This window comes from Sapajus apella, unplaced genomic scaffold (genome assembly GCF_009761245.1).
Source record: "Sapajus apella isolate SASKATOON/1434 unplaced genomic scaffold, GSC_monkey_1.0 scaffold9, whole genome shotgun sequence".
Classification (NCBI taxonomy): domain Eukaryota; kingdom Metazoa; phylum Chordata; class Mammalia; order Primates; family Cebidae; genus Sapajus; species Sapajus apella.
The window spans coordinates 37,777,017-37,804,039 of NW_022436949.1; the positions used below are offsets into that span (position 1 = coordinate 37,777,017).

At 36.5% G+C, this 27,023-nt stretch overlaps 1 protein-coding gene across 3 annotated transcripts in view; it reads left to right on the forward strand.

Annotated features, from left to right (window-relative positions):
- The window catches only part of GPC5 (glypican 5), a 1,400,523-nt gene that overhangs the window by 483,243 nt on the left and 890,257 nt on the right, over positions 1-27,023 (forward strand). For 2 of the 3 annotated variants that reach the window (XM_032277277.1, XM_032277279.1), the window contains exon 6: positions 15,120-15,240. In XM_032277277.1, the coding sequence (XP_032133168.1) occupies positions 15,120-15,240 (121 nt within the window). The remainder of the gene's footprint in view (positions 1-15,119; positions 15,241-27,023) is intronic. The other variant, XM_032277278.1, reaches the window with a different exon arrangement.

A 27,023-nucleotide genomic window follows, 5' to 3' on the forward strand; every position in this document is an offset into this window, starting at 1 on the left:
TTCTTTCTTTCTTTCTTTCTTTCTTTCTTTCTTTCTTTCTTTCTTTCTTTATTTCTTCTTTCTTTCTCACTACTTTAAAGCTACCCCATTTCAATGCTGACAAACCGCACAAATGACAGCAAGTAACCTACAAGGGATGCTGTAGTTTGGGGGTGGTATTACTTTTCTGTGGCTGCCATGACAAATTAACATGAACTGAGTGATTTCAATCTACAGAAATGTGTTCTCTTACAGTTGTGGAGATCAGAAGTCTGAAATCAGCATAATTGGGCCGAAATTGAAGTGTCAGTAAAACCACGCTCCCTCTCCTGGCTCTCAGAGAAAATCTATTTCTCACCTCTTTGCATTCTGGCCTTCCTCGGCTTGTGGCTGCATCACTCCAATCTCTGGCTGCATGGTCCCATCGTCTTCTCCACTTCTGTCTTTAAAAAAATGCTCTCTGCCTCAGTCTTATAGGAATACATGTGATTGTATTTAGGGCCTGCTCAAACCCTCTTGGATAATCCGTGCGTTTTAAGACCCTTAATATAATCACATCTGTAAACCCCCTTTATAAGCTTAGTACAGATGACTGATGAAAGGGTACGAAGGGAAACTTTTCAGACAGGGAAGACAGAGTAAGTAAACACTGATGGACCTGGCAGAAATCATGAAAGGACTGAGAGGAGAATGGGGGAAGTATAAAGGGTACGGGAGAAACTGGCCACATTTCTCTGTTAGGTGTGGAATCTCTCGGTCATCTAGACTGGAAAATTCCATTCTATTTGGACTCCAGAGGTCTTCCAAAATCCTATAAATGCACATTTTTCCCATACTGAGCCAGCCAAATATGTGTGTTGGGTAATTGCCACTATTAGGAGTCTGGAAGTCCCTAAACACTGCAGTTTTATGGAAGCAAGTCCAGCTGTTTTCCCTGTAACTGAGTTTGCCAAGACAGAGCTGGAGGGGCAGTTTTCTCATACATACAAGTGGACACAAATTAAATTCTGTTGCACAGGTAGATTGTTGTCTGAGGACTGCTTGGTAGCAGGAATTGGGCTGTAGTGTAGTTAAAGTAAGGCAAGAACAAGAATCCTCGTTATTTTCCCAACTCCTCTTCTTCCTCCCCCTCCTCCTCCTTCTTCATCAAATACTTTAAAATATATAAATGTTTACTTTGTGACTCAACAGACCATAAAATGGAATTGTTGGACAGGACTTTAAGTTGGGTTGGAAAAGAGACAAGATTGAAACTGTGTTATGCTCAAATTCTGATGGTTTTAAAAATAGTAATCACTACAGTTATCTTCATTAAGAAAAAGTTATTTACAAATCTCTTCAAACTTCATATTTCTTCCACAGACCCAGGAACACAGCTTATTTGCTATTCAAAGTAGAAGTAAATATAGAGAGCAGGGTGTGTGTGTGTGTGTGTGTGTGTGTGTGTGTGTGTGTTTATTTAAAAAATGTATTTAGTTCTTATATTAATATGCCTGGCATGTAAGAATCCCAACCAATTTGTTTGGTAAAGTCAAGAAGAAGAGCAGTCAGGTGTTCATAATGAAAGTTACAAAGATCAGCTTTTGACTCACTTGATAGGCTCCCATCCCTGATTGAAAAATACATGGACCACATATCATGGCCATCCAATTTATAGAGCATTGGTGATGGGCCTGACTCAAAGTCTGAAAATGACATCTGTAAAACCATGTTCTCGATAAAAATAAGCAAATTTGCCAAAGTGAGGAAGGGAAAACAATTCCATTAAATGTAGGTTCAATAAGTGTATTAGAACATATTGAATTAACTATCTCTATTAAAACCCATCTCGTGACTGCTGCTCCCTGTCTCACTGGCATTTGTCTGTTGGTGTAGTGCTCACCCACGTTTCTATTTGCCGTGTCGTGCGGTGTGACCACATGGTTCTTCAGACACAACTCTGCTTTGTGATTTATCTCAACACTTTAACCCTGAGATTCTTTTTTACATACTTCAGTATGTTTCTCAGAAGATATAGTCTCCATGAGGGATAAAATACCAATTAAATACAAAACAAAATCAGAGAACTATTAACCATTCACTCTACTAAGTTCTCAAAGGTTACATTCTTTACCAGGTCATATAACCCGGTCCCAGGAAAATACCTTCAGGCAGGCAATTTAATATCATGTACATTAAAATACCATCACACAGGCAGCTTTCAACAAAGCTTCCTAGAAGAAAAGGTCATTTGTGCTTACGTCTTTAAAAGTTTTGAAATAGCTATTGAAGATTATCTTTATGACATTGTCCATTGTCTGTTGCTGGAAGACTTATAAATTTTGCTTAAGAGTTTTGAGTTACCAAAAAAAAAATAGCTGCTGACATAGGCAGATACTATTTTATTAACAAACGACACCTGTTTGAATTCTGATTTTCCTTTTGGCCTTCAATCAGAAGAGGCTTGGGACTACATTTTAGGCTGAAGGGTAGTGTTTTCTTCCCTAGGTCTTCCCATGTAATTGTCACATCCTTCTCTTCATTATTCTGTCATTTTGGCCTTGTTTTATAGCATCTGTGCCTTTTGTTCTAAGCTGTCTCAAAGGCTTTTCTGGAAATACACAGCATAGAAGTACAAAATGATGAAATAAACATACTTCTTTATTTTGTTGTAAAAGATGCTTGGGTTGGACTAGATGACCTCTAAGGTCCTTTCTGGCTCTAAATTTATGTTACTGTCACCAAAGACAGACAAAAAATAATCTATTAGGTTATAGGCCTAGAGATGAATGCCAAGTACTATATTCCTGCTCTAGGTATATTTCATGTTGAAGGCAGTGCAAGATTCAGTGACCTGCTATGATCCTTTATAGTCTTATTGTGATAAAACAAGAGAACTAATTGCTTAAAAAAAAAACTCACTTAAAATGTCTTTTTACTCTTAAGCATCCACAAAAAATAGACAGAAAACAGAAGAGGTGAATTATTTCTTTTGGGGTATTTCTAATAAATCTGGACAACTAAGCTAAGCCTGAGTGTAGCTCATTTAATGAAATTAGTTATATTTGAATATTGTCACAACCTTACTATCACATTAGCATTAAGTGTGATTAAAATTTATTCTTCGTTTCTGTGAGAGTCTCCACAGAATCAGTTGTCAACACCTTCATAATAAAATGGCCCTTCATTGCTTTCAGGAAACTTTTAGATTCAGAGCAGGTGGTTGCGCTTCTGCTTTAAAAGAGAACAAATCACTTTTTAAGGTGTCTCTTCTGTTTGCGTGTGTGAATTTAGAACACAGAAATTGTCCATTGCATATTTTTGCTAGGAGGTAGAAGTTATTAAAAATATAGGAAATACTGGATTTTCTGTACTGGTAGTTTCCAAAGCTAATTAAAATATTTTTCTTAAGACCAACTGAATTAGAATAAAAACATAAATGTTAAAAACCAAGCTCTAAGAGGTATACTTGTGAAATATGAATATTATTTTATAGTAATAAAATGTTTCTTATGGAAAAATAGAATATGATTTTGATGAAGTTCAAGGGAATATCTTTTTTTATTCGGGTAGTTTCCAGAATTTTGTCTTTATTATGTTCTGCATAGTGATTTAGAATATAGTACTTCCAAAATTTATGTCCACTAGGAACATTAGGAAGTGACTCTATTTGGAAGTAGGGCCTTTGCTGATGTAATTAACCTAAGAATTGAGATGAAGTTATCCTGGATGAAGGTGGGCCCTAAATCTAATGTAAATATCCTTATAAGAGACAAAAAAGGACACACACAGAAAAGGTCCTGTGAAGATGGAGACAGAAATTGGAGTGACACAGTCACAAATCAATGAAGGTCAAGGATTGCCAGGAGCCACTGGAAGCTAGGAAGAAGCGAGGGATAAATTCCTTCCTAGGGTCTTCAGAGGGTATATGGCCCTGCCAACATCTTGATTTCAGAGGTCCAGGATTCAGAACTGTGAGAGTATATATTTCTGTCCTCTTCTCCCACCAAGTTTGTGATAAGTAGTTATTATGGCCCTAGGCAACTACTACACTCTAATTCAGAAGTTATTCTTGATTTTATTATATCATGTGTTGGTAGGAAGTACCTGGGTGTTTCATTTGCAGGATATGTTGGTAATCTTAGAATTATCGTATCTTGTAAGTAATTTTAAACTATGTTTTAATGTAGCTTTTTTAATATAAAATTTAATTTGTGCTGGGATCAATTACATTTGAAAAAATACAAAAAAGCTGTATAAGACTTTAGGATCTTTCAGAATTTTATAATCTTTCTAATGAAAAGTTGGTTAAATAAAAATTGTACCCTAAATCATTTTGCTGATGGCTTAAAATAGTGTTTAATATATTCAGTACTCAGAAAATATTATCCCCTAAATAGCATTTTTACTTTCATGTGTTGGGATCAAACAGTGAAGTGAGACAGCAAATTAGTACAAAGTGATGATTATCAATCATCATAAATCCATGCCTTGATCTCACCGAGAAGAGTTTAATTTTAAAATGCATACCTGGAAAATGCAAATTAGTATAACATTTCAAAGTCATATAGCATTATTGGTGATTGATTATAGTTATAATTGATAATTTTTAAGTTTGGACAGTCACTTGGAATCAGGATAATTCTAAGTTAAAGATTTATTATCATTTGCTTTGAATTTTTGATTAAAAAATGTGAAACCATAAAAACAGAGATTTGACTATAATAAAGGTATTTATTCCTTCTTGGTAAGATTGAGGAGGGGTTTAAGAAAAGGCTAAGCAATGTTCTGTTTTTTTCCACAGGCAAAAGTTCATTTGTGCTACTTTTTAATTAGGTAGTTAACTTTTTTGAAACGACAGCTTCCTAAACACTACAGAGTTTGCATGTGCAGTCATTAGGTTTTCATGTGGAAATGCTATCTTTCGAATTCACACAGCTGCTTGTTTTATGAAATACAGTGGGACTGCTTACCTGCCACCTGACTAAACTGGCATGCCTAGGTTCACGCCTTGCCAAATGAGGAGTTAGGGTAAAGAGTGATTAATATCACTCTTTAATGAGTTTCTAAGTCTTTCTGAATATGTTTTCATTCTATTTATTGCAGTGGTATGGTAAAATTTCTGCGTTGGTTATTGTACAAAGCATGATAATACCTTATGAAAGCAATGTTAATGACATCCATAAGATGTCATAAAATATTATATTCTTAATAGGAAATTTGTCATATAAAAATAACAATAAAGATCATAAGCTCTCCTTAATTTCATTTATTTTGACTTCATTATTAAGTTTAGAAACATAGGTCTCAAATTTAGACATTATTTATATGTAATTATAAAACCAAATAAATGTTAGAGGTTAACTTAAAAATAGTTTTGTGGCTCAACAATTGAAGTGAGATAGTGGGATCACACAAGGCTTAATCATTTTGGATTGATTCTACAGATGTCTGCTTTCTCTAATCCCCTGTAAGCCTCCTTTCTTCCATGAAAGGTTATTCCTATAAATCTGGCACATAAAATCAATCATATGACTATTTCCCATTCTGAGATTTCAAAGATTAGGACTTTCAACATAGAGAAAAAGCGCTGTGTAGAAATTGAATGTACAAAGGGCAATACTTGGCACTTGGCAATGGAATTCAGTATTTCCCAAGTATTTGAGGAAACTTACAAAAACCAAATGTCTAGTACTTCTTTTTCACATTTATAATCAGAACCAAGAAGGGAGGCCTAGAAATGGTTTGAATGGATTTTTTTTTTCTTTGAGACAGAGTCTTGCTCTGGCGCCCAGGCTGGAGTACGGAGGCGTCATCTCGGCTCATTGCCAACTCTGCCTCCTGGGTTCAAGTGATTCTCCTGCCTCAGCCTCCCAAGTAGTTAGGATTACAGGCATGGGCCACCATGTCTGGCTAATTTTTGTGTTTTTAGTAGAGACGGGATTTTCACCATGTTGGTCAGGATGGTCTTGAACTCTTGGCCTTGTGATCTGCCCACCTTGGCCTCCCAAAATGCTGGGATTACAGGCATGAGCCACTGTGCCTGGCTTTGAGTGGAAAATTTGAACTTGTAGAAGCAATTCGTATCACTGATGAGTAGATACGATGTATTTCTCAGACCTCCCTTTAATCCAAGAAAGCAACATTTTTACCAGAGCAAAAGATAATACTAATATTTAATCTCCTAGAAATTAGGAGGAAATGGAAGGAATTTTAATATCCAGCCACATTAACCAAGTCACACAAGAACATAATAAACCAATCAAATAACAGCAACAAGAATAACAACCACAACATGGCCTCCGTTCTATCTTTAACCTTTGATAAAAATAGCAACGACAGTAAAACAAGAAAGCTCTTATCAGGTGTTTTCCTCATCTACCATTAATGATTTATTCTCACACCCCATCCCAGCCCAATTATCAAAAAATTCTAAGACGGAATCCCTTAACTGATTTGCAATGAATTCCAGGATCAGATTCCAGATTTTGTTTCCTCCTGAAATTTTATAGGTGCACATCAAGTACTATGCTTTTGGTGTGCATTTGAACCAAATTCTGTTGTATTCTAAATAAAGTGAAATTACTATCAGCCAGTAGGGCATGTTATCAGTTTCAAATAGGACAAGTTGGTAAAGTTAGGAGAAATGACTCCCTCTGATGTGCTGTATATATAGATTTATTAGCGCTGCCTTTTAATATTTTATACATTCAACAGAGAAGAAACTAAGATCTTGTTAATCATCATTTAAAAACAGTTTTGTAGAATGTAAATATATCCGGACTTGCCTTTTTTCCTTGTCAATGAAAAACAAGTAGTGCTTGGGGAACAAGTATTCCTATTCAACTGCTGTCACTCATTCCCAGCTCTGCTTAGAAGAAATAAGCACAGATGGTGGGTCTATTGCTTCTCCAACAAAAAATTTGCCTGTCTCTGTTTGTGTGTTATTCCATCCTTCTCATTGTAATGTAAAGAATTTTTCAAGCCAAGAAACTTCTGTATGAACCTTTGATATGTTTTATCTGTTACTTGTACATTAAAGAGTAAAAGGAGGAATTAATGATTTATCAAAATGTCATGAGGGGAATGCAAATAAAACGTCTTTGTTACAAAAATAATATTTAATTTAGAAACCATGATTTTTTGCATGCAAATTAAAGTCTTCAGGGAAGTAAGTTTTCATATCAGACTTCTATCCTGAAGTACTCATTTAATGATGACAGAATCACTTAGTCGTTGTTAAAAATACCTGTGTGGGTCTTTTTTATTTATACTGTGGCTTAATGAAAATTTGCCTATTGTAAACATATTAAGAAAAAGAGCATAAAGACTATTTTATCATAATGAGGCTGAAAATATATACAAACAGTAAACTACCCAAATCTTAAATGTACTGCTCAATACTTTAAAAAAAAAAAACAAACTTAGCACTCCTATGTATCCAGTACTCAAATCAGGAAACTTGATATTATTCCTTCTTCCAGACACTATTTCATAGAGTAACTCTTATGGTGATTTGGAACATAATCGATTAGCTTTAAAATTTTTAGTAAATTAGATCATAGAATATCTTCTGTACCTTGATTCTTTCATTCAATATTTAGTTTATAAGATTTGTCAATCTTCTTGCATATAGTTGTAATTCATTCTCATTGCTATTATATCATTATACAAATATAATGTCCGATTTGTGGTTATTTTGAATGGTGCTTCTTTGAGCATTCATGTATCTGTCTCTTGGTAAATATTGCTGGATATATGCCCAAGTTCATCCCAAGTGGTTAGACTTAGGATACATGGCAAATGGTGGTTTACATCAGTTTATGTTTCAATCCACTGGGAGAGAGTTGTAGTTTTCCGTGTCTTTGCCAACACCACTTGATATCATTTCTCTTTTTCATTTGAACTTTTCTGATGTGTATGTATCACTATTGAAGTTGTGGTTATTTTGAACATTACAAAAGTAAACGAGAATAGCCGATTTTATTAAAGCATATTCAGTTGAAGTAATGTGTATCTACTTTGCAGCATTTTTCCTTATTTACATGATTCATAAGAAGAGTATCCTGAAATATTTAATAATATAATGGCTTGGAATGAGATTCTTGATCAGCTGTAATTCTAATACATTTTATCTAAATATTTATTATTTTACTGTATTAGTAACTTTGATAACTAGGAACAAAAAACATAAGCAATTCCTTAGATTAACATACAACGACATTCCTGCCTCTTTAAAGAAACTTTTCTGGCCTGTAAGTAAATGATGTGAATCAATTAATAGCTTAATTGAAATTAAGAGATGAGTCTCAGTTTTCATTGCGTGTGTTATGTCTGATGTCTATGAGTTTCATACTCACGGTCACGTGGTCAGTGAGGTGTGATCACAGCTCACTGCAACCTTAATCTCCTGGGCTCACGTGATCCCCCTGCCTTTGCTTCCTAAGTAGCTGGGACTACAGGTACATGCCACCACACCTGGCTTGAGGAGCATTTTGAAGAAAATCATGCATCCCTTTTTATTTATTTATTTTTAATACTTTAAGTTCTGGGGTACAGGTACAAAACATGCAGTTTGTTACATAGGTATACACATGCCATGGTGGTTTGCTGCATTCATCTTCCATCATCTACTTTAGGTATTTCTCCTAATGCTGTCCCTCCTTTAGCCCCTCAACCCCCTGCTATCCCTCCCCTAGCCCTAACCTCCAATAGGCCCTGGTGTGTGATGTTCCCCTCCCTGTGTCCATGTGTTCTCATTGTTCAATACCCACGTATGTGTGAGAACATGTAGTGTTTGGGTTTCTGTCCTTATGTCAGTTTCCTGAAAAAGATGGTTTCCAGTTTCATCCATGTCCCTGCAAAGGACATGAACTCATCCTTTTTTATGGCTGCCTAGTATTCCATGGTGCATATGTGTCACATTTTCTTTATCCAGTCTATCACTGATGGGCATTTGGGTTGGTTCCATGTCTTGGCTATTGTGAACAGTGCCACAATTGTCTTCATAATAGAATGATTTATAATACTTTGAGTATATATCCAGGAATGGGATTGCTGGGTCAAATGATATTTCTATTTCTAAATCCTTGAGGAATTGCCAAACTGTCTATGGTTGAACTAATTTGCACTCCCACCAACAATGTAAGACTTTTCCTATTTCTCCACATCCTCTCCAGCATCTGTTTTCTCCAGATTTTTTAATGATGCCCATTCTAACTGGAGTAAGATGGTATCTCAATGTGGTTTTTATTTGCATTTCTCTAATGACCAGTGATGGTGAGCATTTCTTCATATGTTTGTTGACTGAATAAATGTCTTCTTTTGAAAACTGCCTGTTGATATCATTTGCCCACTTTTTGATGGTTTTTTTTTGTTTGTTTGTTTTGTTTTGTTTTTTCTTGTAAATTTGTTTAAGTTCTTTGTAGATTCTGGATGTTAGCCCTTTGTCAGATGGGTGGATATTGCAAAAATTTTTTCCCATTCTGTTGGTTGCCAATTTGCTGTAATGATAGTTTCTTTTGCTGTGCAGAAGCTCTTAAGTTTAATTACATCTCATTTGGCTATTTTGGCTTTTGTTTCCATTGCTTCTGGTGATTTAGTCATGATATCCTTGTCCATGCATATGTTCTGAATGGCATTGCCTAGGTTTTCTTCTAGGGTTTTTATGGTGTTAGGTTTTATGGTTAAATCTTTAATCCATCTGGAGTCAATTGTTGTATAAGGTGTAAAGAAGGGATCCAGTTTCAGCTTTCTGCATATGGCTAGCCAGTTTTTCCAACACCATTTATTAAATAGGGAATCCTTTCCCCATTACTTGTTTTTGTCAGGTTTGTCAAAGATCATATGGTTGTAGATGTGTGGTGTTACTTCTGACGCCTCTGTTCTGTTCTATCAATCTATATCTCTGTTATCTCTGTTTTGGTACCCCAGTACCATGCTGTTTTGATTACTGTAGCCTTGTAGTGTAGTTTGAAGTCAGGTAACATGATGCCTCCAGCTTTGTTGTTGTTGTTGTTGTTTTGCTTGATGGGGATAGCATTGAATCTATGAATTACTTTGTGCAGTATGGCCACTTTCATGATACTGATTCTTCCTAACCAGGAGCACAAAATGTTTTCCCATCTGTTTGTGTCCTCTCATTTCCTTGAGCAGTGGTTTATAGTTCTCGAAGAGGTCCTTCACATCCCTTGTTAGTTGTATTCCTAGGTATTTTATTCTCTTTGTAGCAATTGTGAATGGGAGTTCACTCATGATTTGGTTGTCTGTTATTGGTGTACAGGAATGCCTGTGATTTCTGCACATTGATTTTGTATCCTGAGACTTTCTTGGAATTGCTTATCATCTTAAGGAGATTTTGGGCTGAGATGATGGGGTCTTCTAAATATACAATCATGTCATCTGCAAATAGAGACAATTTGACTTCCTCTTTTCCTAATCGAACACCCTTTATTTCTTTTTCTTGCCCAATTGCCCTGGCCAGAACTTCCAACACTATGCTAAATAGGAGTGGTGAGAGAGGGCATCCTTTGTCTTGTGCTTGTTTTCAAAGAGAACACTTCCAGTTTTTCCCCATTCAGTATGATATTGGCTGTGGGCTTGTCATAGATAGCTCTTATTATTTTGAGACACATTCCATCAATACCTAGTTTATTGAGAGTTTTTAACATAAGGGGCTGTTGAATTTTGTGAAGGGTCTTTTCTTCATCTACTGAGATAATCATGCAGTTTTTGTCTTAGGTTCTGTTTATGTGATGGATTACATTTATAGATTTGCATATGTTGAACCAGCATTGCATCCCAGGGGTGAAGCTGACTTGATCATGATGGATAAGCTTTTTAATGTGCTGTTGGATCCGGTTTGCCAGTATTTTATTGAGGATTTCGCATCAATGTTCATCATGGATATTGGCCTGAAGTTTTCTTTTTTAGTTGTGTCTCTGCCAGGTTTTGGTATCAGGATGCTGTTGGTCTCATAAAATGAGTTAGGGAGCATTACCTCTTTTTGTATTGTTTGGAATAGTTTCAGAAGGAATGGTACCAGTGGGAAAGGTGCGGTATCAGAGCCAGAGTGCCAGAGTGTTGGGAAAGGTCCCTAATGGCTTCCCTTGGCTAGGAGAGGGAGTTCTCCATCCCCTTGCGTTTACTGGGTGAGGTGACGCCCCACCCTGCTTTGGCCCTCCCTCCTTGGGCTGCATACAGTGGCCAACCAGTCCAAATGAGATGAACCTGGTACCTCAGTTGGAAATGCAGAATTCACCTGCCTTCTGCATGTCTCTCACTGAGAACTGCAGACCTGAGCTGTTCCTATTCAACCATCTTGTTGGATGCTCCGTATCTCTTCTTTTTTTTTTTTTTTTTTTTTGAGATGGAGTTTCACCCTTGTTACCCAGGCTTGAGTGCAATGGCGCTATCTCAGCTCACCGCAATCTCCATCTCCTGGGTTCAAGCAGTTCTCCTGCCTCAGCCTCCCAAGTAGCTGGGACTACAGGTGTGAGCCACCATGCCCAGCTAATTTTTTGTATTTTTAGTAGAGATGAGGTTTCACCATGTTGACCAGGATGGTCTCCATCTCTTGACTTCATGATCCACCCACCTCGGCCTCCTAAGGTGCTGAAATTACAGGTGTGAGCCACCGCACCTGGCTCTCTTCTTAATTATAAACAGTGAAACCTTAGAAAATGTAATTAGAGAAAAAAATAACATTTTCTGCCAAGCTAATTGTATCTTTACCTTTTATTAGTTGGTTTCAGGATTGACACTTATGAGTGGTTGTATTTTGGAGCATGTGTTCCCTGGGTTTAACTTCTTGAGGCACACTTTATATACATGGCATGGCCTTACTTGAGTAACTTAAATTACTTAGACTATCCAGATCCCAGAGTCTCAACTTGTAGAATGGGAGTAATTATAATACAAATATTATATGGTGAGTTAGTCCAAGTCCTCCAAGAGGTAGATGTTGAAAAGAAGTTAAACAGAAGAGGATTTTATTAAGAGAAATCTCTGTGAGAGAAAATGGAGGGGAAGCTGAGTAAGCCTGGAAGAGCTCTCACCTGTGAGGCGGGTCTGATCCAGAGTGAAGGAAAGCGGAAAGTAAGGTTGAATGGAAGCATTGGAGGATGACGTACAGTCTAAGGAAGCATAAGAAAAGTCTTCAGGGAAGCCTGAGCCAAGACTGGTCCTCAGAGAAGCCCTGTGTCTCCCAATAAGGGATCTGCATTAGCAATCCTGCTGCTCTCAGTCATTTACTGAGGGGCAGATGCAGAAACAGATTTTAGAACAAAGCAGCAAGTGGCCTTAGTCAGTTAGGCTTCCTATACTTTGAGGTCTGTGAGTTTCATATTCATGATCACCAAAAGATGGTGATCATGAATTGACAAACGCATGAGTAAAGCAATGCCTAAATCATAGTTATGCACTTACCAATTTATTTATTAATATTATTCATTATCATTATGAATATTCAACACAATAAAGGAATCACATGTGTAATCTACTAGGGATATTGGGAGAGTAAAGAATGACTCTCCCAATAAATTATCAGTGCTACAGATAATTTAAGAGATGGTTTCTGTGTGTGTGTGTGTGTGTGTGTATGTATATACAATTTTATTTTTCTACAATAAAGAATAATGTAATGCTGTTACACATTAACAACATTATAATTATTTCCCTTCTACTATTTGTTATAGATGTATACTGCTAAATCCCTAACAAATATTGCAATACTTAATGCTAAGCCCCCACATGCCTGCAAAAAGAAGTGGGTTCAAGATTAATTTTTAAATCAAAAGATTTATTAATATTATTTTTATCATGCCCAATTGATATTATCATTAGGATAAAGGTTAATCACTTATTATTACTTAAAGGACTTACTAGGAAATGTTCCATCCACATCTTAAAACTGGTCACTGGAAGTACATCATCTTGGGAAGAACTGGATATTTCTTGAAACCCCTCTCATACAGCCATATTCTCAAACATAGAACCTTCTTTTATTTTTATCAAAATTATTGTAGAAAATTCAGAGGGTGTTTAGGGATAGCGCAATACTCTGCTCAAATATAGGGAAGGAGAGTTACATTGAAATGAGAATATTTTTGCTGAAAAGTATGATATTTAATGAGCAAGCAAATTAATCAGATGGTAGTGTTTTGTTTTAATCTTTTAAATGTCCTTTTAATTTCAATAGCGTTTGGAGCCTGGATGACTTGTATAGTTGTGAAATCTGAGATTTTATTGCACCTGCCACCTGAGTAGTGTGCATTGTACAAACACGTAGTTTCTTATCCCTCACTCCCCCTGCCAACTTCTCCTTTCTGAGTCTCCTGAGTCCATAATACCACTCAATGGAAAGTCTTAAATATTCACAGTGGAATCTTTAGGATGTGATCCTCTATCCATTGCTTTCCACCATTTGTACTCTCTGCTTTGTAAATAGAGAACTGTTCTCCCTGTCTGCCTTGTTCATGCAGCTTGGTCATTTTCCTTGCTGGGATGACATCCTTTGCCCAGAAGGTCTCATTAACTATACAATAGGTGTCCTCTTCTTAACCTCAATACATGTAAGGCTACCTCAAGTGATAACTTCTCCTTTAGTTTTTCCCTAGTGTCTGTCTGAGTCCAGATTGACTTCTCCACATCCAGAATGTCTACTACTTGTCTTATCTTTCCTCACACTTGGCACATGCCATTTCTTCCAGCTACTTCAATATTGTATTTCAACTGTTCAGTTGTGTTTATATTACACTATTCTGCCAGGAAAATAAGGGTATTTGTATTACTGAAATCTGTGGTATCTTTTACCTGTAGTAAACCGTAATGAATACACATACAAACAAATGAGTCAATTAATGTATTCCTGGGTAAATAATGAGCATTATGAGGACAAAAATTGAGTCTTACACCTTCTTATAATCCCAATCACCTAGTACAGGACTTGGAACATAGCATGCACTTAAGACATTGTTGTGACTAATAAATTTCAATATTTTCATTAATTCTCAGTTGACATTATAGAATTGTAATTTGGGGAAGGTAGTGAAATTTCAAATGGTTCTCACCACCTGTGAAATGACCCTTTTACATACCACATTGTTTATCAGATCTTTGTTTAGGTGAACCTAGGTGAAAGTGGATTGTTTCCCCTACTTAGAAAATATTTTGCAGATTTTAGTAGCTTATAAATTTGGTGATTTTAATTTGCACAGTTATGGTTTATGATATTGACTTGTACAGTTGTATATATATTATATATATATATATATATAATATATATACACACATATGTGTGTGTGTGTGTGTGTGTGTGTGCCACATATGCGATCTGCTTGGAATATTGGAAGAGTAAAGAATAACATAACAGTGCCACAGAGAATTTAAGAGAATTATATATATAATTTTATTTTTCTAAAATAAAGAATATTACACATTAACAACATAGCTATAATTGTTTTTCTTCTATTATTTGTTATTGCTGTATACCACCAAATCCCTAATGGATACTGGAATTCTTAAATCTAAGCTCCTCTATACCTACAAAAAGAAATGGGTTTGAGGACATTTAAAAAATCGGAAGGTTTGTTAATAATATTATTTTTATCATGTCCAATTGATAGTGTCATTATTAAAATGTTTAATCACTTATTACTTGAAGAACCTAATTAGGAAATATATATATATAAATAATTATATATCTACATTTTATATATATATATATATAAATTGTATATACATGTATATATAATATATATGTGGTAGCTTAATATTTAAAAAATAAGATTAGTACTGCATAAAATAAGCTGACCCAGACAATATTGGTGCAGACATATGTATAATTCAGCAAGAACTGGTAACAAAGTGAGATGTATATCAACTCCATGTAGCATATTGTTACGTATTAAAAAACAAGCAATTTTTGGTTGGGTCCACTGAGAGAATAACATTGTTTTTACAATGATCTAATGGCACGATAAGCATTTTAGCATTTTACCTGGACAAAGATTACAGCTGTGCCAGTTTCTGTTCCAAGAAAAAATACATCAGTGTATTTTCTAAAGGAGGAAATTCTGAGCTCAAATATGTTCAGATAGCTGTGGCAGGTAATACTCTGATCAGGTACTAAGTCATCCATCTTTCACATTTCCCTTTTCTAGTTATAGTCTGCGTGTGGTTGGAAATGGAATCAAAGCCCAGTCTGGAAATCCTGAAGTCAAAGTCAAAGGAACTGATCCTGTGATAAATCAGATTATTGATAAACTGAAGCATGTTATTCAGGTAAGTCCTGATCCTCTATTTATTGGTATACACAATACTAAATAATAAATGGATACTTTCTATTATATTTGACAAATCTGTTAATCTTATCAGATAATCCTACCTCAAATTTAATAGTGTAATACATTATTTATATCAGGACTTTTGGAAATATTTAGTTTAATGACGTTTGTATGCAATCAGCATGCAGTGATATTTTAACGTTGGGCAATCTGTGTCTGTGCAAAGCAAGCCTCAGACTCAGCATTTCAGAGACGAGAATCTCAGGATATGCTTTGTCTTCAATGAGTAAGTTTGAACATGGGAATCACTTTGAACACTAAGGAAAACACATATAAGACCGTAGAAGATGCCAGAGTTACCTTTCAGGTAATTCTCTGAATGTTGCCATGAGTGTTTTGCAGCATTTCAATACAAGTTAGGTCATAGATCAATGATATGTATTTCTAATATTTATTTCCCATGTCACCTTTTATATGTTATCTTATAATCTACCTAATGGTTTTTATGAAATACTTCTGTTATATCATCAATCATATTTTTCATCAAGTGAGTATGTATTGCTGTTTTCAATATATGGCATATGAGACATGAACATAATTATCAATATTTCATTGAAATAGTCTTAATTAGAACCCAACATTATGTTGCATGTGGTAAATATTGCCCTCCATTCTGCATCTATTGATGTTTGGGGTAAGAAAGGCTATTTTTGTTTTTAGTTATTAGACATTTTACAAAAATTTATATTTGAATATACTTTCATTTTTACTAAGCAAAACTTTGTATGGGTAGTTGATGCTTATTTCTAGTATTGTGGGTCAGAAACAATACCTAAATAGTACAGAGTTTTTATTGCATACAAAATATCCCAGAGTCAGTAGTAGGCTTCTCATAATTTTTTGCAAAGACAAAGCATAAGTTTACGTAGAGCCAGTCCTTATGTTTCCATTTTCACAGGAGTCCCCATATCTCAGGTCAGGGAAAGAATATGCAAGAAGGACATGGGGGTTGGTGTCTAATACCATAGATTTCTTCCTTTTGCGAGGCAACAATGCTTATTCTACCATTGATACGTATAGAAAACAGAGCTCTCAGCATGGCTGGCAAAAGCAAAAATAAATTCTAATGGAAAAGCCTAAGAGAAAAGTGGTATCATGACTACTGAGGAGTTAAACCTCCCAGCCTCTGCTGAGCTGGTCCAGATGGTATTTCACAGTATCGTCCACTAGAGTATAATATGTACATCTAGATTATTTGAAAATTCGAGTGCATAATTGATTATAAAACCAAAAAATCTTTAATATTAATCAGCTCCTCTCATTGAGGAGTGAGTACAATTTCACTGTGAGAACACAGTGAAAGTTTCTTAAGTGGGGTAAGCTTTCCACAGAGGGTTCAGGAAGTAAAAATAGACCTTAAGTGTATATTTATTCCTTCTCATTCTTTTATATTTCTATGGTTGTAGTAAGGTATATAAAATATGTAATATATTATTGTAATAGCACTTACCTATAATTTATAAATACATAAATATACATATTAACTGGGCATTTGTTCAGATGATTTTCATGAGATATACACATAATGAAAGCAGAACGGAAATCCTGTTACAGATAATAAGGATGGAGCTCTTCCATAAGAAGTGCACGGTTATAAGAAAACACATTCACAGAGGAATACATAGATACCCAAGATAGAAAGGATTATAAAAACCCTTAGGAGGAGGGCTCACATGTTTATTGCCTATTCAGCAATCCCTGTGCCGCCCCCCCACCCCAATCATTTCTTGTTTTATAGATTTCAAAGCTATAGTCTTTTCAAGGTAGCAAAGGATCATCCTCCCTTTCTTTTTTAGCTTCTGTGTGAACTTGAGTCCCATTCTTTAATCTTTATAGGAGTGTGTAGATCTCCAATTATTCATGCTTATGTTTCATTCCAGAGTTGCGAGAGAATATCAAATACAATGCTTCCTTTGAGGCCTATCCTTTTAAGGTCTACTAGAATTATACGATTAAAATTTAGATTTTTATAGAGGATAGCAGAAAGTCGTAACTTGCACAGGTGTCACTGAAACATTCACCTTTAATGTCTAAGAATATGCTCTTTCATAAACTGCTCTCCTGGAGATGAAGAGAAATGTTTTACTTTGCTGAAATTTTGACTACTGATAATGTACGTGTGCCCTGTCAGGGATGGCCATTGTACTGTCAGTATCAAGGGATGGCTAACAGCACCCACCACAATGGCAGCTCTGAAGGGATTCAGAAAACAGACTTCTGTAAGTGAGAATTTGTTAATTTTTGCGTAGGGCCCTAGAAGATGTTGGCGTAGAAACAAGTTTCAGATTCTAATCTGTAGATTTAGATGATCACTTCTTAGTGTTTGTATAAAATTTATTTTTAATTATAATAGATATTAAATTCACTTTCCACCTTTGTACAATAAAAATGCCATCTCTCATCATAGGGATGTACCTATGTTAAAGAATGTGGAAGTAAGTCAGCCATAATAGCAAACATTGCCTGCATCCACTCACCCAAAAATACCTTTCTCGGCCTGCCATTGATCTAACCTTATTTCTACCCTGAATTGTCTGCAATTAGAGTCACTAAAGAAGTAAAGATTTTTCCTTGGAAAATGTCACTTTTTAATGTTTTAATAATTCATTCAAATACTCAACAAATGCTCATTGAGTTTCTAGTATGGTTCTCGTTCTGTACAGGCACTGAGGTTAAAGTTGTGAATAAAGCAGACACAACCCTGCTGTCATGGGCTTTACATTGTAAGATAAAAGTAAATAAGCAAACAAGTAAAACCAGTACTGTAGCTGACACATGTTCTAAACAAAACCAAACAGGATGAGGTAGGGAAGGATACTTACGAAGAATGTGCTGGTGAAGGCCTCTCAGAGGGAGATGTTTGGTTTGATACTGAATAAGAAGAATCATGGGGAAACCTGTGAGAACTGAGTCTGGGGCAGAAGGAAAAGGAAGTGCAAAGGCCCTGTGGCAGGAATAAGTTTATTTTATTCGAGGACAGAAGGCTGTGCGGCTAAAACAGAATGAGCTGAAGGGAGGAGATAAACATACATCATGTTTTGGGGAGTCTAGTAGGCTCTGGTAAAGAGTTTATATTTTCTCCTAAGTAGACTAAAAAGTCATTTAAAAACTGTAAGCAGACCCTAACTGGGTGCAGTGGCTCATGCCTGTTATCTCAGCATTTTGGGAGGCTGAGGCAGGTGGATTACCTGAAGTCAGGAGTTTGAGGCCAGCCTGACCAACATGTTGAAATCCCGTCTCTACTAAAAAAAAAAAAAAAAAAAAAATCAGCTGGGCATGGTGGCAGGTGCCTGTAATCCCAGCTTCTGGGGAGGCCGAGGCAGGAGAGTCACTTGAACCCAGGAGCTGGAGCTTGCAATGAGCCAAGATTGCACCACTGCACTCTAGCCTGGGCAACAAAGCAAGACTCTGTCTCAACAATAAATAAATCAATAAATAAAACAGATAAATAAAAACTGTAAGCAGAAGCTGATAGAATTTATGTTTTATGAGGACTTCACTATGGAAAATGGACCCTGCGTGCAAGAATGAAAAAGGAAAGGAATACAGACAGAAGACCACATAAGAGTGGATAAACTGAGAAATGCAGAGATTTAGACAAATATTGGAAGTGGGGTTATTGGGATTTGTTAATGGATTGGAAATTTGGGAGACAGAAGAAAGATAATAGCGAGGTTTGGTGGGATGATAGTGTCACTAAGTGAGAAAAGGAATTCTGACAGCAGAGCAGGTCTGGCGGAGGGTCCCTGGGATTGATTAGAAATCAGTGGTTTTGTTAAATGATGCAGAAATCAGTGGTTTTGTTTAATGTTTATTAGATACCCAAGAGGACTGTGCAGAGCTCAGTGGAGACCACACAACCAGGGGTGTATGTTTGTAAGCATCAGCGTGTGAATAGTACTTAAGCCACTTAAGCCCTGAGACTGTGTAAGGTTGTTACCTTTCCTTTAGAGTATAAATTCACACCAAAGCTATTAGTGAGGAATATAAGACAATGGAATCATACAAAAAATTGTAATGCAAAAACCTATGCATAGATAAAACATTTATTAAATGTATTTGGCAACCTGTATATACTTAGTTGATCTAGGACAGAGAAGATATTTAATAACATTAACTTTTTCTTACTGTAAGAATAATGACCCAGGAGGCGGAGGCTGCAGTGAGCCGAGATCAGGTCACTAGACTCCAGGTCCAGGAGACAGAGTGAGACTCTGTCTCGAAAGAAAGAGAGAAAGAGAGAAAGAGAGAGAGAGAGAGAGAGAGAGAGACAGAGCGAGAGCGAAAGAGAGAGAGAGAAAGAAAGAGAGAGAAAGAAAGAAAGAAAGAGAGAGAGAGAGAAAGAAAGAAAGAAAGAAAGAGAAAGAGAATAATGAATGCTCTTCAGAGGAAATCTGATAGAAAAAGTAAAAAATAAATGCTGATACCATTTTAAAACTGAAGACTTACAAGAGAAGGCATCTAGGCTTTTTTCTATACTTAATTATACATATAAATACATCAATACTTAAAAAAAATAAGATCATAGGGTACATTTGATTTTGCAATCTGAACTGCTCACGTGATCACACAAAACACATACTTTTTTGTGGCATTAAATATTCCGCTATCTGGTTGTTCATGCTGGTATATTATTCTATCATCTGGAAAGATTAGTTTTACTTCACCCCGTCACCTAAAGTTGAATATTTAGGTTGTGACCAGTTTTTCATGATAATAGAATCTAATAGGAATATCAGTAGACATAAAATGTTTTTGGCTTCTTTTTCTTCTTGTAATACATTCTGCATATTGTCACCAAGAATATGTTCCTTAATAACAGTATTTTGATACACACTGCCACATTTTTCTCAAGGAAAACTATAGCTAATGGAAAGTGTCCGCTTTTTCTGCATGTTAAAGGTATGTTTGGAAGCTTGGCAGTGACCCTGAGACGTATTGGTATGGAACGGCATTGGGCTCTCCAGAGACCAAGGTAGCAGTCCTGTAGAAATGTTAGCCTGAGCTGGTTGTCACCTGAGAGTATTCCAAGGACAGCCAAAAGAAATATTTTAGTTAGAGCTGGGCACAGTGGCTCAGGCCTGTAATCCCAGCACTTTGGGAGACTAAGGGGAGCGGTTCATGAGGTCAGGGGTTCAAGACCAGACTGACCAACATGGTGAAACCTGTCTCTACCAAAAATAAAATAATTAGCTGGGCATGGTGGCACGTGCCTGTAATCCCAGCTACTCGGGAGGCTGAGGCAGGAGAATCACTTGAACCTGGGAGGCAGAGGTTGTAGTGAGCTGAGAGTGCGCCATTGCTATACTCCAGCCTGGGCAACAGAGCGAGACTCCCTCTAAAAAACAAAGATAAATATTTTAGTTAGAAGACAATTGGTGGGAAAAGTTTCAAGGCTTCCTAGAGAGAGATCATAGCATACACAGTCCTAATTTTATTTCATCATTTAGGGCAAGCCATATATAGATATATGTCTTACCCACATCCCCTCCCACACCCCCCTCAATAAAAAGCTGGGATCCGATGTAAATAGAAACCCGTGAATTAGAACGTGGTCCTTAAGGAATATCTCAGAATCTTCAATGTTCCTTCACACCCTCTTCAAATCCTTCTGAATTGAGAATGGGAACCTTGGCAACAAGAGGGGAGTCACGCACCTCCTTTTTCTATCTGATTCTGCCGTCTTTCTCCAGGTCAGCCATGGTGCAAATTCTCAGAGTTCCTTTCTGGCAGTCCCCTGCATTCCACAGCCTATTTCTGAAATGGGTGATATTTGTCCCTTTGAAAAACCCTGTGATAAATGTGGTGCACCCAATGGCCAGTGAAGATTTTCCTAAAGGGAGACATGTCCCTCCGTGTTAACGTTAACTTTTCTTGATGTTTGAGTCAGTCTCAATTGCCCTTTAATATTATAAATTGGAAACAACACTTGGTCTCTCTTAGTATATGTGATTGAGGAAATGTGAGCGCCTTTGTAATTTAGATTTGCTCACCTAGCAAACTTACTTTGAAACTTCTTGGTCATATTTGTTTATGGCAAAGTTGTCAGCAAAAAAGTCACAGTTGCGCAACAATTTATCTTTAAACATTAAATGACATCTATCATTTTTCAAAGAAGATAATGTCAGCAGTTAAAATCCTAACTGCTGAGCCCTGTTCATTGAGAATTATAATGCCCCATTGCTTAGAAATTAATTTACCTACTTTCAATATGAAACATAAAAAGTAATATCACAGCAATTTTCTGAATTTATTTTATTGCAAAACCAATAAATGTTACTGTGTTGTTAAAAGTAGTAGATTTAAGAAACATTTAATTTCTTTAAACCTAACAATTCAAATGATATAAAAGAATATTGTTTCTATTAAATATTCATTTTTATAGAGATTAAAACCTCTTTACAAAATGTCTTCATGTATAATATAATTTGATTTTTAGATGTGAGGAAAGCAGTAATCATAACCATTGCCTAAATCCACAAAATAAGTAGATATTCTATAATATGGATCCCAATAATCACAATGTAGTAGATTCAGCCAAAGATGAGAGACACTCTTATTTTAGTGGAAAAAGGCTGTGCTAAATTACCTCTTTGCCTTTTTTCACTCTGTTCCTAGGATACCAATATAATAAATAGTCACTTTAGAACTGTGATACACTGAGAAAAGGCTCTAATTTAAATTGCAATGGATGGTTACACAGGTAATGTTTACACACACACACACACACACACACACACATACATACACACACTGGCAGGAGTCTTTAAAGGTATTAGTATCTTGGAATTTTTGAATTCTGAAAACTGTCCAAGATTTTATCATTAAATCATTGCTACCAAACACATTTTAGAAACACTTTCCTATTGTTAATAGCCAATGATAGTCATACAGAATGAGTTAATCATAATTGATTGGTCAATTGCTGATTGCAAATTCTTTGACCACAGCATGTCAGCTGACGCTGTGAACTTGTTTCACTTCTATAGACTCTTTGTGTTGGTCAGGGAATTGCCACAACGGTCTGACTCCTTTCACTGCAACTCCATTATATGACATTGTCACATCCCCAGGCTTTTGATACTAATATTCCAGAGAGACGAATTGTTCTTGATTTTGAATTAGCAATGCAGTAGTGATCAAAACAGATTTAGTTGTTATCTATTGGTTCAGAAGACAGTGTTGGATATGCGCTCAATAACTTTCAATGGTCACCTAATTTAGCAATTAGTTTGTCTGAGTAAATTCAATGGAAGGCTGCTTTCTGGAATGGGCAGTGTAATGCACTGACTTCACTATTAGACATTTCATTTTAAAAAATCAGTTGTCCGCATAACACAACCATTTCAATCAGTGTATAGTCAACTGGAAAGGAAAGTTTGAGAACTTTTTATGAAAGCACTTGGATTGGGGTTGGCCATTGGTAATTTCTGTTTGATTAAAACGTATGTAATTGTTTTGTGTTGGATAAAAATTCGACTTTTTATTTATGTTAATGCTGCTGATCTAACATGTTATCATTTCCCATTAAGACTTGAACTGTTTATCCACCTGGTTTTCTGTTCATAAAATGTTGAAAGAAGGTTAAATGTAGAACTTTCATATTTTTTTATTTAGGTCACTAGGACAAATTCCGGTAATTTGTAGCCTAAAACTTTCATATATATTACTGCTTAAAACCTTTTGAAATATGGTTTATTTCACAAAAGAGGTCCTAAATTATAACCAGCTCCCAATAAATTTGTATTTATTTTTGAAAATTGAAGTCACTGGGATTTAAATTGTCAAGAATTATAAAATTTAAAAGGTAAATGTTCCACATTTTAATTTAAACAACTGGGATAAGAGAGAAAAATAATACTTTTGACAATTACCAGATATAAGTGTTCATCCTGTAATTTCAAAGAATTTAAACAAAATGACTTTGCTTCAATCTCAATAAAACATGTTTGCTATAATATAGCAATGTGCTAAACAACATGACTTCTGAGTTAGCACAAGGCATGTGGCTAAATTCCAGCTTTTATAGGTACTAACTGTATATCCATAGTTACTTCACTTAACCTCTTAAGCCTCAATATAATTTTAATATATAATAAAAATGACAGGTAATGAGTGCTGTAGAGATGCAGAGAAAATGGAACCCTCAAACATTACTAGTGGGAATGTAAAATTGTACAATCACTATGGGAAAAAAAAACTGACAGTTTCTCAAAATGGTAACCATTATGACCCAGCAATTCCATGTCTAGGTGTATACACAAGAGAAAGAAAATATGTGTCTACACAAAAACTTGTACATGATTGTTCATAGCAGTGTTGTTTATATTATCCAGAAAAGAAAAAATTCAAATGTTCCTCAGTTGATGACTATGTAAATAAAATGAGATATACCCTTAGAATACAATCTTATTCAGCAATAAAGAAGATCAAAACAATGGTATATGCTACAATGTGGAAAAATCTTAAACATGTTATACTAACTGAAGGAAGCCATTCCCCAAAGATAACATATTATATAACTGCATTTATTGACATACTACAATATTGATAAATATATTGTATTAGGTTTGTTCTCAGGCTGCTGTGAAGAAATGCTTGAGACTGGGTAATTAATAAAGAAAAGAGAATTAGTTGACTGACAGTTCTGCATTGCTGGGGAGGCCTCAGGAAACTTAAAATCACAACAGAAGTCACCTTTTCACAGAGCTGCAGGAGAGAGAATGAGTACAACCAGAGGAAATGCCAGACACTTATAAAACCATCAAGTCTGAGAGACTCACTGTCATGAAATCAGCATCAGGAAAATACCTCCATGATTCAATGACTTCTACCTGGTCCCACCTTTGATGTGTGGGGATTATGGGATTATAATTCAAGATGAGATTTTGGGTGGAGACACAGCCAAACCATTTCATTCTGTCCCTGACCCCTTCTAAATCTTAAGTCCTCACATTTCAAAACACGGTTATGCCTTTCCTACAGTCCCCAAAAGTTTTAACTAATTCAAGCCTTAACCCAAAAGTCCAAATCCAAAGTCTCATTTGAGACAAGGCAAGTCCCATCCACCTATAAGCCTGCAAAGTAGAAAGCAAGTAGTTACTTACTGGATACAATGGGGGTAAAGGCGTGGGGTAAATACACCATTTCCAAATGGGATAAATTTGCCAAAACTAAGGGGCTACAGGCCTCATGCACGTCTGAAATTCAGTAGGGCAGTTAAAACTTAAAGTTCCCAATGATCTCCTTTGACTGTGTGCCTCACATCCAGGTCACACTGGTGCAAGAGGTCGGCTCCCATGGCCTTGGACAAGTCCTCACCTGCGGTTTTGCAAGGTGCACATCCTCCCCCCCTCCCCAGCTGCTTTCACGAACTGGCATTGAGGGCCTGCAGCTTTTTCAGGCATAGGGCCCAAACCGTTAGTGATCTCCCATTCCGGGATCTGGAGGACAGTAGCCCTCTTTTCACAGCTCCACTAGGCAGTGCCCCAGTGGGGACTTTGCGTGGGGGCTCCAACCCCATATTTCCTTTCTGCACTCTTTTGCTCTGCGTCCTCTTGAATGCTTTGTCACTTAGAAATTTCTTCTGCCAGATACCCTAAATCATCCCTCTCAAGTTCAAAGTTCCACAGATCTCTAGGGCAGGGGCAAAATACCACCAGTTTCTTTGCTAAAGAATAGAAAGAATTACCCTTATTCCAGTTCCCAACAAGTTTCTCATCTCCACCTGAGACCACCTTAGGTTGGACTTCATTGTCCATATCACTATCACCATTTCGGTTAAAACCATTCAACAAGTTTCTAGGCAGTTCCAAACTTTCTCACATCATTCTGTTTTCTTCTGAGCCCTCCAAACTGTTCCAACCTCTGCCTGTTACCTAGCTGCAAAGTCACTTCCACATTTTCAGGTATATTTTTACAGCAGCACCTCACTACCTTGGTACCAATTTATTCTATTAGTCTGTTCTCATGCTGCTATGAAGAAATTCCCAGCCAGGTGCAGTGGCTCACACTGAAGTCCCAGCACTTTGGGAGGCCGAGGCGAGCCGATCACAAGGTCAAGAGATGGAGGCCATCCTGGCCAACATGGTGAAACACTGTCTTTACTAAAAATACGAAAATTAGCGGGGCATGGTGCGCACGCCTGTAGTCCCAGCTACTCAGGAGGCTGAGGCAGGACAATTGCTTGAACCTGGGAGGTGGAGGTTGCAATGAGCAGAGATCACACCACTGCACTCCAGCCTGGCAACAGAGCAAGACTCCATCTCAAACAAAACAAAACAAAAAAACAAATTCCTGAAACTGGGTAATTTATTAACAAATGAGGTTTAATTGACCCTCAGTTTTGCATTGCTGGGGAAGCCTCAGGAAACTTACAATTATGACAGAAGGCACCTCTTCACAGGGTGGCAGGAGAGAGAATGGGTGCAAGCAGGGGAAATGTCAGATACTTATTAAACTGTTAGATCCATGAGACTTACTATCACAAGAACAGCGTAAGGGAAACCACCCCTACGATTCACTTACTTCCTCCTGGTCCTGCCCTTGACATGTGAGGATTATAGGGATTATAATTCAAGATCAGATTTTGAGTGGGGACACATCCAAGCCATATCAGGTATTTTACTATTTTATTAGACTATCAGCTTTCATTTGTATATAGAACATTTCCTTACACTGACATAAATCATTATTCAGTAAAATAATAATGGTTTATGTCAGTATAACGTAATTCTGATTCTGAGAGTTTTGCAAATATTGTGCTAGATAATTTTCTTTTTTTTTTTTTGGTATCTAAATATCTGCAAATTTTATCAGTTTTACTTTTTAATTCCTTACCCACTGTTAATTTCCCAACACACTGTGCTGGGAATGCCTCTGTCATTCCCCTGAAATGCTTTTCTAAACTCAGTGAATTTCTTTTTTTTCTGTTCAGAAGCCAATAGTCTTTTTTCAGTTCTTATCTCACTGGCTCATTTAACAGCACTTATCCATGTTGCTTACCTCTTTCTCTTTGATTTCACTCTCTTAATTTCCTACCAATATCTTTGATTTCTTTTATTCCAGGATCTTCATGTATCTCTTCATTTCTTTTAAAGTCTATGTTTTTCTGGGTTCCCACCCAGTCTCATTTATCTTTTCATCTTCTCTCCTTCTCTGTATTTCTCTCTCTCCTGCCTTTACGATCGCTAGCTAATTATCTTCTTCCAAGATGTTTCTCCTGAGTCTCTGATACTTCAGTCTACCATTGTATTGGGTAAGCAACCTGAAATGTCAAAATCAACATGGCTAGAACAGAATTCCATCCTAATTGCTTCCCCCTTCCCCTAACTTGCTCCTCCTTCTGTTCTTTCTAGTTGCCTAAGCCTATTTCTTGGGTGTCATCTTTAATTCTTCTTTTTTACTTACTACTAATCCATTACTAGAGTCTAATTTTGTCTCCTATCTGTTTATCCTGTCCACTTCTCTTTATGGCCACTTTGCTATTTGAGAGTACTACCAATTCCTATCTAGATTAGAATAATTGTTTCCAAACCAATTTTACAATCACTTGTCCAGAAAATGCCCCAAGAAAGTTTTCTATGGGCGCCTTCTCCAATTCCTCCCTTATGGTTGTGGAGCCACACACTGCTGTCAAATACTGTTGCACAAGTAAAGTCACTAGTTATCATTTGTGGCAGAATCCAATAGAAAATTAGCAGACTGTTGATAGACTAATCA